This window comes from Sus scrofa, chromosome 6 (assembly GCF_054392235.1).
Source record: "Sus scrofa isolate SSC_HxYL_T2T_F1_AM1 chromosome 6, Sscrofa_HxYL_maternal_Yorkshire_Landrace_v2.0, whole genome shotgun sequence".
In the NCBI taxonomy this organism is placed as follows: Eukaryota; Metazoa; Chordata; class Mammalia; order Artiodactyla; family Suidae; genus Sus; species Sus scrofa.
Window position 1 is genome coordinate 55,609,240 of NC_139388.1, and position 12,081 is coordinate 55,621,320.

General features: G+C 60.8%; 1 protein-coding gene across 3 annotated transcripts in view; it reads left to right on the plus strand.

The window, feature by feature from the left end:
- Positions 1–11,778, plus strand: part of PPP1R37 (protein phosphatase 1 regulatory subunit 37) — a 41,374-nt gene extending 29,596 nt beyond the window's left edge. The window contains exons 2-13 of one of the 3 annotated variants that reach the window (XR_014806360.1): positions 4,306–4,403; positions 5,426–5,471; positions 5,720–5,820; positions 6,438–6,557; positions 6,935–7,085; positions 7,174–7,329; positions 8,446–8,558; positions 9,166–9,307; positions 9,517–9,570; positions 9,723–10,485; positions 10,822–10,912; positions 11,006–11,778. Coding sequence is in view for 2 of the 3 variants with exons in the window: in XM_021094533.2 (XP_020950192.2) it covers positions 4,306–4,403; positions 5,426–5,471; positions 5,720–5,820; positions 6,438–6,557; positions 6,935–7,085; positions 7,174–7,329; positions 8,446–8,558; positions 9,166–9,307; positions 9,404–9,570; positions 9,723–10,485; positions 10,822–10,904 (1,940 nt within the window). In the remaining variant the exon portion in view is untranslated. Of the gene's footprint in view, positions 1–4,305; positions 4,404–5,425; positions 5,472–5,719; positions 5,821–6,437; positions 6,558–6,934; positions 7,086–7,173; positions 7,330–8,445; positions 8,559–9,165; positions 9,308–9,403; positions 9,571–9,722; positions 10,486–10,821; positions 10,913–11,005 lie in introns of all 3 variants that reach the window. The other 2 variants (XM_021094533.2, XM_084961174.1) reach the window with 2 other exon arrangements.
- The last annotated feature ends 303 nt before the right edge of the window (positions 11,779–12,081 follow it).

Genomic DNA, 12,081 nt, shown 5'->3' on the forward strand with positions numbered 1-12,081 from the left:
CCCAGTGTCCCATCACTGCGTTGCAGGAGCTGTCCGTGCTGCTGCGCCCTCCTCCCAGCCCCCGTTCCCTGTGAGCCTGGGGTCCAGCCGGGCTTACGTGAACGCACCCTGGAGGCCAGGGCCTCGAGCTCTGGGGCCTCGAGCTCTGAAGCCTCGGAGCTGCCGCAGCTCGTTGACTCTCCACGGCCCGGGGGGTTAGGTTCAGGCTGGAGCCGTTGGGAGTGGGCGGGATGACCCGAGGTGGAGGCCTTAATGATTTCACATCATCACAGATGGGTGAGTGTGTAGGGGCTGGTCCTGAGCCAGCCTGCCTGGGCCAGCTCTGCCAGCTTAGAGAGTGCCTGGGTGGCGCCTGGTGCAGTGGAAGTGCTGTATAAATGCTCTGTTATTTCTCCCGACCACCTGTACTGCCGTTTCCTTACCGTTTTTTTTGTTTTTTTTTTAAGTTGGTTCGTTTAAAAATTTTGAATATGTTTCATCTCATTCAGTCCCGAGCGATAATATATGCAAAATGCTGGTTTTGATGTGCTAGTTCTCTTTTTTTAGTATACGAATGAAATATACACACGGAATGATTACTGCAGGGTCCTTCCCCAGCCACCTGATGCTCTCGCCTTTGCCCAGTGGTGACGGGCCAGGCCTGGGGACGTGATGCTGTTGGGGAGGTCGACTTGGGGTTGGGGTGCCCATAGGCCGCTGAGCCCAGGCTGCAACACACTGACGGAACCTCTGCTTTTGTTCCTTTAGTGTCTTTCCCCAGGGCTGCCCCCACCTTGACCATGTGTCTTGGCGTCAGAGGAGGGACAGGATGCAGTTGGCATTCTTATCTCCGGTGGCTCTGGGCCTTGGGCCCCCAACTTCTCTGAGTACATTTGTCTTTCTTGCCCCTGCTCTCAGCTTCCTCTGCTGTACATGAGTGAGCCGTGCACCGCCCCTGCGTTCTGGCCGTGACCGTGTGTGAGGCTGTGTCTACATCCAAACCCCATGGGTGCCTGGCTGAATGTGTCTCGTGTGGAGGTGGCAAGGTCAGAGGCCCTGGGCCTCACATTCACCAGGAAGCTCCTCAGAACAAAGACCGACACAGTAGGCAGGGCCGGGGTGGCAGATCCTAGGGGACGTGGGGAGCCAGAAGTCCTAGGCAGTCAGGGGGCGCTTCCTGGAGGAAGGGACATGACAGCTGAACACCCGGAGGACGCACTGCAGTTTGAGAGGTTGCCTGGGGGTCTTACTCCCGTAGCCGTAGCCGTCTAGGACACTGAGAGCCGCTGGCAATCATCCTGTGTGTGCCCAGCCCCTGCTTCGTTCCCAGTCTTGGCCTGGGGGCCTTCACTGAAGCAAGTGTATCTAGGGGAGCAGTTTTTGCCCTTTGGCCGCCTGATAAAAACCTGGGTACCCCTTCTTGGAGCGATGGTTTTTATCATTTTTATTTTATAGCCACACCTGCTGCATGTGGAAGTTCCCGGGCCAGGAATTGAATCTGAGCCTCAACTGTGACCTGCGCTGCAGCTGCAGCAGCATCAGATCCTTTAACACACTGCGCTGGGCTGGGGATCGAACCTGTGCCTTCAAAGTGACCTGAACTGCTGCAGCCAGATTCTATTTTTTTTTTTTTTTTTTTGTCTTTTTGCTATTTCTTGGGCCGCTCCCATGGCATATGGAGGTTCCCAGGCTAGGGGTCCAATCGGAGCTGTAGCCACCTGCCTACGCCAGAGCCATAGCAACACTGGATCCGAGCCGCGTCTGCAACCTACACCACAGCTCACGGCAACGCCGGATCGTTAACCCACTGAGCAAGGGCAGGGTTCCTAGTCAGATTCGTTAACCACTGCGCCACGACAGGAACTCCCTGCAGCCAGATTCTTAACCCACTGTAACACAGTGGGAACTCCAGAGTGATGGTTTTTATTTTTTATTTTATTTTATTTTATTGTTTTATTTTATTGTCTTTTTGCCTTTTCTAGGGCTGCTTCTGGAGCATATGGAGGTTCCCAGGCTAGGGGTCTAATCGGAGCGGTAGCCGCCAGCCCATGCCAGAGCCACAGCAAAGTGGGATCCAAGCTGTGTCTGTGACCTACACCACAGCTCACAGCAACACCAGATCCTCAACTCACTGAGCGAGGCCAGGGATCGAACCCGCAACCTCATGGTTCCTAGTCGGATTCCTTAACTACTGCGCCAGAACGGGAACTCCGGAGTGACGGTTTTTGAAGGCAAAAAATAAAATAGGGTCACAAGGGATACCAGTTAAAGTAGACTTTATTAAAAAGTTTAAAAATCACAACCTAGCATTTACGCTCTTCCTCATTGACACATGAAATAATAGGATATAGCCGCTCAAATGATTACCAAAGTCATGATAAGCCTTCAAAATCTGTAATGAGTGTCATGTGAAAACATCTGCCATTTCTATTGATGACAGTCCTGCAGTCTGCTGAACAGTATTTCTTTTCTTTTTCTTGTGCTGTGTTAATAAGAAGGAAATGCTAAATTTCATTTCAGTTCAATTAGTGAAAATAAAGAGGAGGTTTCTCCCCACTCAGATTCATGGGTCCCCTCGGGATCATGGACCCTGCCTGGCTGGACACCCTGAGGCAGCTGCTTCAGTCCCAAGGGCTGCCTTCCAGGCAGGGCTTGCTCCTGTCCCTCCAGAGCTGGGAGCCGTCACGGGACACACGTCAGAGAGCTCCCTCCCCAGGTCAGCGGGGGGTGGGGGGGTGGACCCTGGGGAGGGCTGCTGATGCCTGTAGCTTCTCCCAGGCTCCACCCCGCCTGCTTCCACCCAAGGAGGAAGAGAAGGAAGAGATGGGGCCGAGGAACTGGTCTGGCCTCCTCGGAGGCTGGGGCCTCTGTGGGTCGGCTTCTTTCCTCCAGCACCCCCACCCAACACAGCACCCCCTCAGAGATGCTTACCCAGTGGCTCCCGCTGGCCTGTGCCCCCGCCATCCCCGTGGCCACTCCGTTCTGTTGACTTCAAGAGGTTTTGCTCCCAGGCCTGACCCTGTCCCTCCCCTGCTCGGAGCCTCTCCTGGTCAAAACCCCATGCTCTGATAGCCCTAAACTGAAAAGAATACAAGTATCTTTCCACCTGGCAAATGGGTACACACGATGCACAGCTGAGACGGGTACTGCGCAGCACTAACTCAGAACTGCTATGTTCCAGAAAGAAGCTGGCCATCAAAGGCCGCCTGGCGTTTGCCACTGTTTCCATGAAATGTCCAGAAGAGGCAAATCTGTGCAGACGGAAAGGCCAGCTTTACCTTCTACTCGGTGACAGGCCCCACGCTTCCCGAGGACAGGGCTGTGCAGTTGTTGGGTTTGGGACGCATCCCTCGTCCGTTTTGCATTACTGTGGGCACCGGGGCTGTGTCAGGGCCTCCGCAGCTGCGTCCCTGGGACAGGAAGCCACAGCCTGAGTACCGTCCAGGGAATGTTTCGCTCTGGAGGATGTTTTAGGAGTGGGGAGTTTGAGAGGCCATGTGACATTGCAGTTAAGAGCTGAGTTTGAATACTGGCTCCAGCACTTAGCAGCTGTGTGACCTTGGGCAAGGTGCTTCACCTCTCTGAGCCCAACTTCCTCATGGGGTTGAAGTGTGGATTCATTTTCTCATTCAAAAAAACCGCAAACCGGAGTTCCCATCATGGCGCAGTGGTTAACGAATCCAACTAGGAACCATGAGGTTGCGGGTTCGGTCCCTGCCCTTGCTCAGAGGGTTGAGGATCCAGCGTTGCCGTGAGCTGTGGTGTAGGTTGCAGACGCGGCTCGGATCCCTCGTTGCTATGGCTCTGGTGTAGGCCAGCGGCTACAGCTCCGATTAGACCCCTAGCCTGGGAACCTCCATATGCCGCGGGAGCGGCCCAAGAAAAATAGCAAAAAGACAAAAAAAAAACAAACCACAAACCAAACTCCAGCTTGATCTGGGCCAGAGCTGGACGGTGTTGGGGACACAGTGGTGACCAAGACAGCCCTAGCCCTGCACTGGGTTTCCCAGTCTAGCACGGGGGACAGCTGACAGGTAGAAGCATGGCATGATATTAGTTGTGAAGTGTTTATGTGAAGGTGTTTGGGGAGCCATGGGGAGGTGTGGTGCCTGGGGCTAACTTGGTTTGGGGGCACCCGGGGCCACCTCCCCAGAGTAGTGGTCACAGCGAGAGCCTCCAGCGGCAAGACTGAACTCAGTTGATTGTTGGAAGAAAGGTTCATTGTGGACACTGAGGAGGAAGGAGCGGGCAGAGGCCAGTGGTGGGGCTGGGTGAAAGCGGCCCAGGGGGTGGAGGGTCACAGGCCTGGGTCCTCTCTGCTTGCAGCCCAGAATGTGACCGTGGATGAGGTCATTGGCGCCTACAAGCAGGCCTGCCAGAAGCTGAACTGCAGACAGATCCCCAAGCTCCTCAGGCAGCTTCAGGTATGCCAGGTGGGGGGCGGGGGTGGAGGGTGGGGAGGGCCCTGGGGTGAAGCTGTGTCTCCCCTACCCCCACCCCCACCCCAGCCAGCTCAGGGCCTGCGGTCCGGCACCGAGCAAGAGAGGGTACACTGAGCATTCCCCTTCCCAGCCTGGCCAGCCAAGGGCCTGGGTAAATAGGTCTTTGAAAATGCATTTTTCAGAGTTCCTGTTGTGGCTCAGCAGGTTACGAACCTGACCTAGTGTCCATGAGGATGCGGGGTTGATCCCTGGCCTCACACAGTGGGTTAAGGATCCTGCGTGGCTGTGGCTGTGGCTGTGGCAGTGGCGTAGGCCGGCAGCTGCAGCTCTGATGGAGCCCCTAGCCTGGGGACCTCCATGTGCCGCAGATGCGGCCCTAAAAAGCAGAAAAAAAGAAAAACATCCTCTTTTCAGCTCTGAACGTCATCGAACTCTTGCTGGGTATCGAAGCAGTGCGGGATTATATAAAGCACAACATCGCTTTTCAAGTACCTCACTCCCCAAAGCAATTCCCCTCCCCAGGGGGAAAGCTAGGTATAGGAAATTTAAGATTTTGAATTACAAAAGTAATGTATGTTCTCTGATTTTTTTAAAAAGTGGGACTGCTGCAGATATAAAAAGCAAAGTCTATTTCTCACTTCTTGCCCGAGTCCTATTCCCCAGGAGTCCCCACAGGTGACAGCTTGGGGTTTTTGTCCCCTGGGCTTTCTGTGCTGTTGTAAGCGGTACATAGACACAAGGCGGCTTCCGTCTTTACATGAGTGGGGTGCTACTGTACCCGTCTGCTCGCCCCCAGCTATCTCTCACAGGCGCCTGTCCTGGTACCCACCCAGCCTGGACACGTTGGTAAAGCACTGCCTCAGTGCCAGTCCTCCAGATGGGTCATTCTAGAATGTTCCAAGGTTGCACATTTCAGAGCCCCTGCTGCCCCACTGTTGGGGAGGTCCAGCCTGGCCACTGCAGGTGTCTCCCTGTCTTAACCAGCATCCACTCTGCTTTTCCAGGAGTTCACGGACCTTGGGCACCGCATTGATTGTCTGGACCTGAAAGGTGTGTGTCTGGACCTAGGCAGGGGCCCTTGGGTAATGGGCAGGGGTAATGGCCAAGGGCGGGCAGGGCTGGGCTGCGAGAGGTGTCGGCGTCCTCCCGGAGGTGAAGCAGGGGCAGCGAGCTGTGGGGAGGGGCCGAGAGCCTTTGCTCCCTCCGTTGGCCCGGAGCCCGGGTTTCCAGCCAGTCCTTGCCCTGCACACGCAGAGGCCCCTCTCAGACGCATGCACGTGCGCCCCATCTCGTCCCAGGCGAGAAGCTTGACTACAAGACCTGCGAGGCCCTAGAAGAGATCTTCAAGAGGCTGCAGTTTAAGGTCGTGGATCTGGAGCAGACGAACCTGGATGAAGATGTGAGCAGCCTGCCCCCATCCATACCTGCACCCTGAGCCCTCTGCCCCTTCGCCCTTTGGGGGAAGGGCCTCGTGGGGGACAGGATTAGGGAGACCAGTGTGGCCAAGAGTCGATGGGGGAACGTTGGGCTCTGGGTGGGGCCCAGAGAAAGGGTCTCATAGACCCGCCCCAAAGGCAGGGGCTTTGGAGAAATGGGGGGCCAGGCCTGGTGAGAGGCACATGGCCACCCGGAGCCTTGCCAGGATTCCCCCCTGCTGGGTGTCACAGCATCTGCAGGGGAGAATATGGGAAATGTTCGGAAAGCAGCCTCCTCATTTGTGCCCAGATGGCCTCACCTCTGCAGACCTAGAGGCCACCAGGAGGCCGGGGGGCGGAGAGGGTGGGGGGTGTCCTGGAGACCTGAGGCCCAGGGACACCAGAGGCCTGTCCAGGTCACTCAGCCCGTCACTTAGACTGCTCTGGGGGGCAGGTGAGAGGAAGCAGACTGGCTCCAGCAGGGAGTGGAGGGAGCAGCATCGGGGCTCTTCCCGCCCCAGGCACTCAGCCTCTGCCTCCTACCCACCCCTGGGCGGCCGCGCCCCGCACCCCGCGGCTGAGCCCCGTTGTCTCTGCCCAGGGTGCCTCGGCTCTCTTTGACATGATCGAGTACTACGAGTCAGCCACCCACCTCAACATCTCCTTCAACAAGCACATTGGCACACGGGGCTGGCAGGCTGCCGCCCACATGATGCGCAAGGTGGGCACTCCCCTGCCCTCGCCTGGGTGCCCCGTCCCACTCCAGAGGCCTGGTTCCATGAGCCCACAGCGGGTACTGGGCCCGAGGGCCCCTTCCCCCTATGGTTTTCCCTTCTCTACTTGCCCATGATGTGTTCCTTGGAGGCAGCTGTGGTCCCCGCTTCTGTTTCACTCACATGGGGCATCTCTGCCCAACAGGAGTCAGGGTGCTCGGCTGTTACCAGCACATCCTTGCTCATCCCCACTGGCCAGTGTCCCCAGCTGTAAAAACGAATGGCCCTGCTGTTCCCTGGGATGCTGGGATGTGGGGTCGGAGGTTTCCCCAGGGCAGGGAGGGCTGGGGCCAGCCTGACCCCACCCCATGCGCCCGCGGCACAGACCAGCTGCCTACAGTACCTGGATGCCCGCAACACACCCCTGCTGGACCACTCGGCGCCCTTCGTGGCCCGTGCCCTGCGCATCCGCAGCAGCCTCGCGGTGCTGCACCTGGAGAACGCCAGCCTGTCGGGGCGGCCCCTCATGCTGCTCGGTGAGCCCAGGGCAGCGGGCTGATGGGCTCGGGCTGTTGGCCAGGTCCCTTGCGCCTGGCCAGTCACAGCACCCTCTCCCCCTCCCAGCCACGGCCCTGAAGATGAACATGACTCTGCGGGAGCTGTACCTGGCTGACAACAAGCTCAACGGCCTGCAGGACTCGGCCCAGCTGGGCAACCTGCTCAAGTTCAACTGCTCCCTTCAGATCCTGGACCTCCGTAACAACCACGTGCTGGACTCAGGTGTGTTCAAGGTCCAGCCTCCCCACCCCGACTATGTGCCCAGCTGGATGCTCGTGGTGCTAGAGACACAGTGGTGGCCCAGACAGACCTGGCCCTGCCCTCGTGGGGCTCACAGTTTGTCTGCAGCGACGACTCGGACTGGACGGGGCTGTGGGAGCCCAGGGCAGGTGTCTGACCCAGTCTGGGGGTTAGGGAGGGCGTCCTGGAGGAGGGAACAGTCCCTGCAGAATGAGGCGGGGTACTGGCCAGATCACTGAAGGAATCACATTCTGGGGGAAGTGCCCTGAGAGAGCAAGCACGTTGGACAAGGGTTCAGTCGGAAGCTGTCTGAGGGGCACGGGCAGGGGCCTCCGGGCAGAGGTAAGGAGGCTGGGGCAGAACTGGGCTTTTAAAAGCCTAGGAAAAGAACCCAGCTCGAGGGCCTGGCAGGGGCAGCAGCCCTGAGGCAGGAAAGCGCTTAGGTATTAGGTGTCTGGGGGACGGGTTGCAGAGAGTGAGAGGGGACGAAGCTGTGGTCAGCAGGGCCTTGGCAGCCCGAGGGTGGAGTTCATCCCTGTCCCTGCTGAGCAGAGTCCCCGGGCTCAGTGTGTAGCCGGGGTTGCGGGAGGGGCGCAGAGTGGCACCGGAGGCTGTGCCTGCCTCTAGGGCACTGGGCCGTCAGCATCACTGAGCGCCTGCTCTGTGACGGGCCTCTCAGCTCTGGGGTCACAACCGAGGCAGAGATCTCTGCCCTCAGGAGGGACCAAGCCCAGGTAAGTAAGAGGAGACGTGCTCTGGAGAAAAACCCAGCAGCAGTGGTGGGCGGAGCTGTCTACTGAGGTTAGGCTGGTGGGCATTGCCCTGTGAGCAGGTGACATCTGTCTGAGCAGAAGTCTGGAGCAGATGGGCTAGGAGTGTGCCCAGCAGAGGATCGGGGAGCCATGTGTGCCAGGCCCAGGGCAGGGATGCAGCAACAGGAGGTGGCCGGGCCAGAGTCTGGGGGGCTGGGCAGGCTGAGGGGGCGGTGGGGGGCCCTGGAAGCTTGGGGTGCTCGCTTGCAGAGTGGCTCCCGTGCCCCTGGGGGTGGGGACGGGATTCCCGGACCACAGACAGGACCTGCCCACGGGCCTTCCCCAGGTCTGGCCTACATCTGCGAGGGCCTCAAGGAGCAGAGGAAGGGGCTGGCGACCCTGGTGCTCTGGAACAACCAGCTGACACACACGGGCATGGCCTTCCTGGGCATGACGCTGGTGAGTGGGCCCGAGAGCGGAGCAAGCGGCCCGGTTCCCCGCCTGTGCCCCCCCCACCCCCCCAGCTCTCGACAGCTCCCAGTCTGCTGCTCCTGCCCTCTGGGGAGGCTGACCTCGCCCTTCCTTCAGCCTTCTTTGGTCCTGGCTTCAGCTTCTGCACCCTCTTTCCCTTGAGGACACTGGCCCTTCTTTAACTGTCTCTGCATCCAGCACCAGAGCCTAGTACCGTGCTTTGTGTGAGGAGAAAATGTTTTGCATAGAAAGGTAGTGTTTCTGGAAGCATTGAGTAAGTCTTGCATCTTTTTGTCTTGTGGTATTTAAAGCAAGCCCACAGGATACAAAGACTCCTTCCAGGTTCAGAATCACCCACAGCCAGGCCTGTGCCCGGAGCCCTCGGGATGCCGGCGAGGGCACTGGCTGGGCGCTCAGAGGGCTGGGCAGGGCACAGGGCAGCTGATGCTTGGGAGACTCGTAGGTACACGAGGGATCGGCCTGAAGCAGGCTCATGCCAGCACTCTGACTGGGGCGGGGGCCCTGCCGAGGAGAGGTCACATGCGTTTGTGTGTCTGCCTCCTTCCTGGCCGGCTCTGACCGCTGGCCCCTGCAGCCGCACACGCACAGCCTGGAGACGCTGAACCTGGGCCACAACCCCATCGGGAACGAGGGCGTGCGCAACCTCAAGAACGGCCTCATTGGCAACCGCAGCGTGCTGCGCCTCGGCCTGGCCTCTACCAAGCTCACGTGCGAGGGTAGGGCGCGGGGCCGGGCGCAGGGGCGCTGCTGGCCGGGCGGGGGCGGCCTGCCGGGTGTGGGCCCGTGGCCAGCCCCTGCGGTCCCCCTCCCAGGCGCGGTGGCGGTGGCGGAGTTCATCGCCGAGAGCCCCCGCCTCCTGAGACTGGACCTTCGGGAGAACGAGATCAAGACGGGCGGGCTCATGGCACTGTCGTTGGCCCTCAAGGTGAACCACTCTCTGCTGCGCCTGGACCTTGACCGCGAGCCCAAGAAGGAGGCGGTGAGCCGGCTCTTCCCTGCGGGCGGGCAGGCGGGCAGGGCTGGGCCAGTCTGGGGCAGCGCGAGGGCCCGCTGCAGGAGGGCAGGCGGGCAGGCGGCTGCAGGCAGGTGGGCGGCCGCCCAGAGCCCGAGCCCGGCCCGCTCCGCCCACAGGTGAAGAGCTTCATCGAGACGCAGAAGGCGCTGCTCGCCGAGATCCAGAACGGCTGCAAGCGCAACTTCGTGTTGGCGCGGGAGCGGGAGGAGAAGGAGCAGCGGCTGCAGCTGTCGGCCTCCATGCCCGAGATCACCGTCACCGAGCCCCAGCCCGGCGACGAGCCCGAGCCCGAGCCCGAGCCCGGGCCTGGGGAGGAGCCCACCGCCCAGGCGCAGGAGAACGGGGCCACAGCCCCCGGCCCTGGGCCAGACTCAGACTCAGACTCAGACTCCGAGGGCGAGGACGGGGCGGAGGAGGACGGGGAGAGGGCTGAGGCCCCCTGCCCAGCCCTGGTGCCCCCCACGGACTCCCTGGGCCCTGGGGACAGGAGCCCCCCAGGCTGCCCCTCCTCCCCCTCTGAGCAGCGCATTTCCGTGTCCAGCCCGGGCCGGGGCCACAAGGTATTTGTGGTGACCCGGGTGGAGAGTCCACCCGAGAGGGCAGCACCTCCTGTGCCACATGCCCTTCCTTCCCTGCCTGCCCCTCCCTGTCCCCCGTCCCCTTCTGCCTCAGCCTCCCCTCCCACCTCGCCTGCCCTCTCGCCAGCTGAGGCCATCAACACTCGGGACCCAGGGTCATCCGAGCCTCAGCCCCAGCCGGAGCCACCCCAGCCGGGGCCACCGCTGCCCAACGGCCTGAAGCCTGAGTTTGCCCTCGCACTGCCCCCAGAGCCGCCGCCAGGGTGCGAGGCCAAGGCGGGCAGCTGTGGCCTGGAACACGGTAAGAGGAGCTCCGGGGCCAGGTGACAGGTGACGGGGGCCCTGGGTGCCACCTGGGACTCGGCAGGCGCCTGCTTGTTGCTGTGCCTCAGTTTCCCCCTCTTGAAAGGGGCAGGACACGTGGGACTGGAACCACAGTCCCCACCTTACTTCCCTTGGATCCCGGGGAGCCCCTTGGGGGTGGGCCACCTAAGATTTATTGACCGGAGTCCGCTGGTCTCAGTTGGCACCTGGGCCTCTGCTACCCTGGGGTCTGGCTTGGGCAGGGCTGGCGGGGACAGGCTGGCACCCCAACCCATCTGCCTGACCGGAGGCTTCCCCCCTTCTTCCCGCTCAGAGCTGAGCTGCTCCAAGAACGAGAAGGAGCTCGAGGAGTTGCTTCTGGAAGCCAGTCAGGAATCTGGGCAGGAGACACTGTGACACTTTAGGTGCAGTGAGGGCCGGGGGCCCCGGGAGCTGGGGAGCCCGTGATGGGGCCCCTGGCTCTGACAGACCCCTCCCCCCAATCTTTTTTCCCCAAGTTCCTTTCTTCTGGTCGGTCTTCGATGAGCTGAGGCCAGAGCCATGAGAATCTGCTCACCCTCACCCCCAGCCTTCCTGAGGCCCAGGACGCCAGGGGGTGGGGGGCCTTCTTGGGGACCCCTGCCCCTCGCAGCAACACTACACGGGGTGCAGGAGCTACAGGGAGTGGCCCTCCCCACCCTGACTTAAGCACTTCTATTTATGTGTCTGACACTCGAAGACTCTGGGCTGGGGGTGGATGGGAGGAGGAACGGGAGAAGGTGGGTGCGGCTCTGAGGACATTGGCCACCAGGCCAGGCACCTTTCCCCAGGGGCCCGTTTGGCCAGGCTTGCCTCGTCGAGGCCAGGAGTCCTAGGTGGTGGTGGGATGGTCCCCCGGTGGCCCCGGGCGCAGGACCAGGCAGCAGGCTCGGGAGGGGCGGTGAGTGGTGGTGGTGGTGGTGGTGGTGGTGGTGGTGGTTGGCATTTGTAGAGCAGCTCCAGGCGGGGAGAGGGCCTGGGCTGGGGGGCGGGGGGGGGAGATGGGAGCAGAGGACCAGAGCTTTCTTTTTCTTAAGTGCAATAAATCTATCAGGGAGCTGGGGTCGGGAGCAGCCAGGGCTCAGGAGACCCTGCTGTCCGGGCCACTTGAGGCTGCGCCCTGAAAGGCACTACAACCCGGGGTGGGGTGGCGCGGGGGTGGGGTGAGGGTGGGCAGAGGGCGGGGAGGGGCTGCTCCTGTTGGTGCAACTCTGTTCACACCTTTTCTAATAAACCAGAGCTGCGTTCCCCATCCGCCTGCTTTCTGCTTGCGCTCATCCCAGGTCTCCCCTGCCGGGCTTCTGGGCACAGAGAGGGGTGGGCAGGGGCCGGCCGGTCCCGGCGGCCGAGCATCTTCCAGGATACAGGCAGTGGTACCCAGAGGAAAGCCGAGAGGCCAGATGGGCAGGAGCCACGTCTTCCCAGCCCCCTCCCCACGTCGGTGCCGCATCCTCCTGTGCTCACACTCCTGGGTTCAGAGGTCATTCTGCTGCTCAGTCACCTGTGGCCCAGGGAGAAGAGGTACCAGGCCATCCCTGGCAGCCCTAGACATTTA